The sequence below is a fragment of the Lolium rigidum genome, chromosome 7, assembly GCF_022539505.1.
Source record: "Lolium rigidum isolate FL_2022 chromosome 7, APGP_CSIRO_Lrig_0.1, whole genome shotgun sequence".
Classification (NCBI taxonomy): Eukaryota; Viridiplantae; Streptophyta; class Magnoliopsida; order Poales; family Poaceae; genus Lolium; species Lolium rigidum.
Genome location: NC_061514.1, coordinates 84,060,544 through 84,067,692, shown reverse-complemented (window position 1 = coordinate 84,067,692; position 7,149 = coordinate 84,060,544). Strand labels below are relative to the sequence as shown.

The window sequence follows — 7,149 nt, the reverse complement described above, 5'->3', positions numbered from 1 at the left end:
CAGTTCGAGAGAGTAAGCTTTTTCAAGGATCTCCAGTCAAGTGGTTCGTGCATAACAAAATGCTATGTGGTGTAGTGAAAGGATTTCCCATTTGTAGTAGTGCAACACAATGTGGAGACAAAAGGAAAGGATACAAAAAAAAAACTTGGCCTCGTCTGCCTATCCAAAACAGAAAATTTCGCTTTAGGGAAGTCAATCTTAATGCAGGATAGTTGTTCAAATATAGAAATTATAATTTGCATGTTCATGCATCGCCATTTTGTTAGGTTAGATATTCTTGGTCAGTGTTTGATACATCTACATTATCCTTACAAGAATATTATAGATACATCCAAAAATAATGAAATATTAGTTCATCTCCCCTCTATCTTAGTAAGTGTGAAACTATTTGCAGAAGTGTTGATATCATTTTGTATTTTCTCCATTTCAGCGCTTGATCTCACAAAGTAGGCAGGGCGCTTGGGGGCTGGGAGGGTGGTGCTTCCATTCTCTAGGATGAACAAAACAGATGCCATGGGCGGCCTATCATCTGGATTCTCCTGGACACACAAGAGTGCAACATGGATGCAAAGCAAAACTTCATGTGGGGGACAAATATACATAATAGATGAGTCTGGCAATTCATTAGTCTTCTCCTCGCTCCACATACTCCATGCCTGAAACAATAGAACATCATATTGGATTCATAATATTTTCCAAATAAAAGTATGATTTGGTATTTAAATCACTTTAGAAATGAAACTTGAGAAAATTGCGTGTGTACTCACGTAGACTGTGAGGCTAGGGAAGCCCATGGTTTGACTATTGGAACTTCTCCTTATACCTGTTACCACTTCCAGTAGTAACACACCAAAGCTATAAACGTCTGACTTAGTAGAGAAGATACCTTCCATTGCATACTCAGGAGCCATGTAGCCACTAGATGAACGTTTCAATTGTATGAGTCGTTAAGTGGGAGTTAAATTTATGAAAAAAGTTAATGTGAGTTTTTTGAAAGGATACTCACTACGTTCCAACTATGCGTTGGGTATTTGCATTTTGCTGGTTATCACCGAAGATCCTTGCCATACCAAAATCTGCTATCTTGGGTTTCATCTCTGAATCTAGCAAAACATTTCCAGCTTTGAGATCCCTATGAATTACAATCAGTCTTGAATCTTGGTGGAGGTAAAGAAGTCCCCTTGCAACCCCTTTGATTATATTAAACCGTGTTTCCCAATCCAACAACAGTTTCCTTGAATCATCTGTAGATATAAGGAGTTGTAAGCAACAAAAAAGAAAAGTTTTACTTGTTTGATGGAATGTGTTGTGTTACCAATATTTACCAAAAAGGGTAGCATCTAAGCTATTGTTTGGCAGATACTCATAAATCAACAACTTTTCATCTCCCTCCCAACAACACCCAAGAAGTCGAACCAAGTTTCGATGCTGCAATTTTGCAATTAATATCACTTCATTCTTAAATTCCTTTATTCCTTGTTGAGAATCCTTACTGAGTCTTTTGATAGCAACTTCTTGACCACCTAACATTACCTAGAGAAATGAATGGTAAAACAGTGGTTCAAATTTAGCGCATAAACCACTCCATTATAATAAATTCGGAATGGATAATGGTAAATTAATGAACGAGTAATGTACCTTATAAACTTTTCCAAAGCCTCCCTGTCCAATCTTACATGTTTCAGAGAAATTGTCTGTTGCTTGGGCAATTTCCTCAAATTTTGCAAATTGCAATTCATGATCATGGGGAGCGTTTCCTTCCCCAAGTTCGTAAGAGGTACTCAGCCTATCTAGTGTTGCATTTTTATGTTTTCTCCATTTTTTGTTTTTTCCTGCTCCCAAAATGTTATATCATTTCTTCTGTAATAGACACAATATAGAAGGTATACATAAAAATTAAAAGGCTTCATAAGATCCCCATGTTAAGGTGAAAAACCTTCCCACCAACGTGGAATCTTGCGGAAGATCAACATGTATGTTATGCCAAGAGTACTCCTATTGCTGAGGAACCTCTATCTACCTAGCACCATTAGATCACTAAGGCTGAAATTTATCTATGTGGTTTGCATTCAAACTCCCTTGCGAATTTCAATCCAGGACCATTGTCTAGACTAAGATTAAAAAAAAAAAATCACTCCTCTTCAGAGGCCTACACCCCCACAGAAATTCTCTAGGTGAGAACGTCCCTTGGACCACGGGTTTGATACAAGAATAGATTCTAAGCTCTTTAATAGTGGTATATGGTACTGATGTTTAACGACTAGAACAATTGATGTCTGTTTACTCTTTCCCTCATGAACTAGAAAAACAAGGAGAAATTATCCCAAAAACAAGTCCTTTCAAATAGGACATACCTAACAAAATGTCGATGACTTGACCTATAAGGTGAACTTGACATGCTAGAAAAAAATTATCCATCCTATCCTCCCCTCTAAAGTCTAACCCCCTATATCCCCTTTCCTGCCACACACGTGTGCACACACACAATCCGATGCAGCTATATGATCTTCTTTTCTAGAGCCCGTCGACATTGGGTTTGGGTATGATTTCTCTAGCATGTGGACTTCCATATTATTTACTAGTAGTTTGTTCCTTGTCATTACATTGCATTCCCAGCATGCTGATTTCTAATACTCCCATCTTATTTGGTAGTAGATTGCCCGGAAATACTTTTGTACCTCAGGGGTTATTTCCTCTAGTTTTTCTAGCCCAAGTGTACTGCATAGCAGCGCTCGAATTGTAATTAAGCTCAGGTAATCAAACTGCGTGAATGGACACCGAATGTACCTCTGAATTTTATCCACGTGAGGGAAATGCATATGAGTACCAGAACAACGCTTCCTATAACTGGCAGCGCAATCCTCACTGCACTGCTATTTGCCCTTTTACCTGTGCAGTGCATATATAGCATAAAAATGAGAGCAAACTGTGGAAGAAGTTCAGCGAGGAACTGGTAGAGAGGGAGAGATTTGGTACCTTGTGCTGCATCCAGGCCTGCAAGTCGGAGGTAGAGCCTGTCACTGGCATACGCAGGCCCCGCGGCAAACTTTCCGGTGTCAAGCAACTCCCCGGTCCACACCAAGCATCTCGTCACTTCTCCTCCAGTCCTGCTGCTGCTGAGGTTGGTGTACGCATATGCCACGCAGGAGCAGCTGCGGCTGCACTCCGCCGTGCAGTCCTCGAGTGTACTTATGTCTGTACCGACGAGCACGAACCGGTCTGGGGTCTTCATCCCCGGCAAGGCCACGAAACCGTCGCCACACCCTCGAAGCAGCTCCTTCCGTCGGCACCCTGCTGAGAAACTACCGGCCGTCCATCCTTCTATGCTAGTTGGCTCGAAGCCGTCCAAGCACTTGCACGTCGGGATTGGCACCGTTTCGTCGCAGTAGCCGTATGGACCGCAGTAACTATAGAGGTTGCATCTGAGAGACGGCCACTTCGCCGCCACTGCCCATGCCGATGACTTGTCACTCCAGACCTGGACCTGGATCTCGCCATAGTATGTCAGAATGTACCTGGTGCATGGCGCTCCATCCGAGACGTTGTAGGTGAGGTACATCTCCTCCTTGTCGTCGATGATAGTTTGGTAGAGGATGAGCTCCGTGCTGGTGTTCACCGCGAGGTAGTCGCTCCTTACCGGGTACCCCGTCCATGGGGCGCTGCGGGCCACCAGCTGCTCCCCGTCCCAAAGTAATAGCTGGAGAGCCGTGACCGAGTCGACGCCGTAGGAGAAGCGCCCCGGCGAAGGGTCGCCAGGGCCCTTCCAGGATACGAGGCGCTCGTCGTTACTGCCGGGCATGTTGTACTTGAGACGGAGCTTCATACCAGGGAGGAACGTGTCGGTGTGGTGGTCGAAGCTCTGCCACAGCGTGATGCCACTCAATGACCGGATGACGAGGTTGCCTGTGTTCAGAAGTACCGCCGTCGAGGAAGACGAGCCCGAGGTAGAATTCATGTTGGCTGTCGTCCAAAGTACACGACCACCGCCATTGCCATCTGACACAACAAGATCGGAGGTGTTGGTCAAGGAGAGCATCGGTGCAGCGCTGCTGCTGGCTGGGGATTCTCGATTTGCGACCCACACCACGGTATGTTCCGGGATGTCCTTGTACCATATGCCCAGGTACAACCTATCCGGTGTGGAGTTGGAAGGGTTGAAGAAACCCAAAGCGAAGACACCGCCGTCGGAGACGATGGTGGCGCCATGTAAGAGCGGCTTGCCAGGGACAAGCCGGTCGTCGGAGACGATCATCGGCAGGATGATCAGAAGGCTCAGGACTGCGGTGCAGCGGGCAGGAAAGGGCATATTCATGGATCGATCAGCTCAAACTCTCTTCACTAAGTAGCTAGGCTAAGTCGATCGAGCTCTGGTCTACAGTCAAGAAACCTGCTTTGACCATGAAGATGACTCCTTCCACGCACTAGCAGCCACCATAAATGTTCCATCGCGGCCACAGCTGATTGAACAATGTAAAGTCTTCGAATTCTGGTATATTGCCTTTGTATTCGCTGAGAATGGCATTACAGCTGTCCACGGAAGAGTGGAGCTGCAATGCTACCATCACTGCGACTAGTCAGACTAGTGACTGAAACATTAAGCTATGTACGTGACTAGGGAGTTCAGCATTAAACTAGTCTGAACTAGAACACGAATGTACCAGCAAAAAACAATGTGTATCCATCCTAGTTTCTCCATGTCATTATGTTTTGTTTCCAATTTATCTATCTCGTCTTGTAACAGCTTACCATGTTAACTGACCAAGCATGCATCTATCTTAGCTGAGTACAGTATGCATTTTCATGCCTGGAAAATGAATAACTGAACACTGAAAACTGCCACTACTTCTGCAGGAACTGCCGGCAAATAGATTTGGAAGCAGAGAAAAATGTTGCATTTCATGGTGTCAGGAATAGTAATAGTTGGCACTTTTTTCAAAATTGCTGACACTTTTGCTTAGAGGCTCTTTTTAAACTGATTCTATTTTAATTTTGAGGCACTTTTTTCTAAAATGCCTTCTATTTCAGTTTGAGCCAGTTATCATAAGTGGCTCTATTTTCATTTTTGGGCACTTTTCTGAAATGCTTTTAATTACATTTTGAGGCATTGCTGAAACGTGCCGAAAATTACAAATAGTGAAGTGTTGGGCACGGCGTTGATGGAGGGGACGAGGGGGGTTGTAGTCACCATCTAGACCATTGATGATATAATCCTTCAGTTCATCATCATCGTCCTTCTTTCCCGCAGCAGCAACTTCAAAGGCAAAGACCTTCAAATTTGCGATGAATTTTTCTGCAGTCATGTCTTCTTTCTGTTTGCAAGTGCACCACACAGGGTGGTGACCTGGCCCTTCGACTGTGTGGACTAGACGTCGGTGAGAGTGCCCCGCACATCGGTGAAATGCTCGAGCCATAACACCTAGGCAAGAACATCTTCTGTCAGGAATTGGCAAGATATCCCATGACCAGCTGATCTCTAGAGATTCAAGTGTAATAGGCTGGATTCGGCACACCTATCTTTTTCTTGTTGTCATCTTCTACCTCTAGTTCTCCAGGTGGTGCAAGGTCGTAATCTTCGAGAAGTACCATGACACGATCGCCATGGAGGGCAGGCAGAACCTGCGCCTTCCAATAGAGAAAGTTATCTCTTGTCAGTTTTGCCACCGGTGGAGCACCAAGGGTGGCCGCTAGGGGTGTCGTCGACAAATATGTCGCCATGGATTGTTGGATGGGAAGGGTTGGGGTCTTCTAGTGTTGTATCGGTTGGAGAGATCGATTGAGGCTTTTAGGGTTTTGTAATCCCCGGCGGCTAGAAGGAGAGAAGATGGCTCTTGATACCATGTTACTAGAAGGTACCGATGCCCTATTAGGGGCTCGTGGTACGTATTATATAGATGGGAAAAGCCCCCATCGTGGCATGATACACGGGAGTACGTATACAGGGGATTACTACTCAATACCGTATCTGTGTAATACAAGTATGTCTAACAAGTATCAGCAAATGTAACCAGAGTTAGAAACTTCAACTATCAGCAAATGTAATGCTCAACAATTTATGAACTATTATATATGATTTGATTCAAGAATTTTGATCATTGGTTCATAAAATTTAAGGATTTGATTCCCCATAAAAGAAGCTCATTGGTCACTGGCTATGATAAAAACAATCATGAGATAGTTGAAATCGCCGGTCGCATTTTCGTGGGTGAGGGTAATATAAGCTACAAAACTCAAAACCTATAGGGAGTGATGTTTTTGGGTGGAGGGAGCATATGCACTCGGGAGCCGAACTGAATTTCTGTAGGCTATGTGACTAATAGACATTGATCACATCCACAATATAGCTGCAGCTAAGGAAACAATTCCCTCATATGGAACTACATTCTTAGACCTTAAATATTCTTAACTAGAACAAAACGCATATAAACTTTGGGGCTTCAGGAAGATAGATAGAAATTCACAAGCAAACATCATACCAGAGAAAGTAATTGTTATTAAAAAATGAATAGTTTGGACAGTGGAAATTATCTAAAGCTTCAAAATAATCATCAGAGATAACTAGTCGGGACTCTGGAGCAATGATAACTCACCTTGCATGATTCCCATCAGCTCCCTCTTGCTGAACATTTTCTTCAAATATTCTTGATTTCTGCATTAAGACACAATTTTTTTTAGAGGGAGATCCACAATGGACTTGTTTTTGATGAAAGCACCACAGTTCACAATACACCTGGATTAGGGCACAGTTCATCCAGTAGGCACAGAAAAAGAAAGAAAGATCATTGACAGACAAAGGAACTGCATTAAGGCACAGTAGATTGAACCACAAGCAAATTAGCAGACGATGTTCAGAACAAGCATGTATACATTCCCTGAATTAGTATTAGGAAACTGAATGAAACTTCTAACTCCATCTCCATACTGTACACTAAAGCCGAGAACAGTGAAGGTATTGCGACTTTCAATCATTTTTGAACGGAAAGAATAGATCACACCCTAACAAGTACCGCAACAATGCAACATAACTGTGGGATCTCAAACTAGCAAGCAACAGTCTCAGATACAAACCATCCACCGCAGAGACAGCGAGTGAGTGGCAGACGATCAAGCTGGATCGTCAGCCATACGGACGTTGCACACAAGGCAGGTAGC

The 7,149-nt window shown here is 43.6% G+C and overlaps 1 protein-coding gene across 1 annotated transcript; it reads right to left on the bottom strand.

The window, feature by feature from the left end:
• Positions 1 to 353: 353 nt before the first annotated feature.
• On the bottom strand, positions 354 to 4,312 carry LOC124670077 (G-type lectin S-receptor-like serine/threonine-protein kinase At1g11300). The gene is made up of 7 exons (XM_047206587.1): positions 3,190 to 4,312; positions 2,788 to 2,889; positions 1,639 to 1,832; positions 1,326 to 1,533; positions 1,007 to 1,244; positions 768 to 918; positions 354 to 656 (listed from the first exon to the last, which is right to left on the bottom strand). The coding sequence occupies exons 1-7, from the start codon at positions 4,310 to 4,312 to the stop codon at positions 354 to 356; spliced, it is 2,319 nt and encodes a 772-aa protein (XP_047062543.1).
• Positions 4,313 to 7,149: the final 2,837 nt, after the last annotated feature.

Excerpts from the sequence above, each read along its gene's own strand:
- LOC124670077 (XM_047206587.1), bottom strand. The coding sequence starts at position 4,312 with ATGAATATGCCCTTTCCTGCCCGCTGCACCGCAGTCCTGAGCCTTCTG. Across the intron at positions 1,534-1,638 it reads GCTTTGGAAAAGTTTATAAG|GTAATGTTAGGTGGTCAAGA; the intron begins GTACATTACTCG and ends TCATTTCTCTAG. Across the intron at positions 919-1,006 it reads CAACGCATAGTTGGAACGTA|TGGCTACATGGCTCCTGAGT; the intron begins GTGAGTATCCTT and ends ACGTTCATCTAG.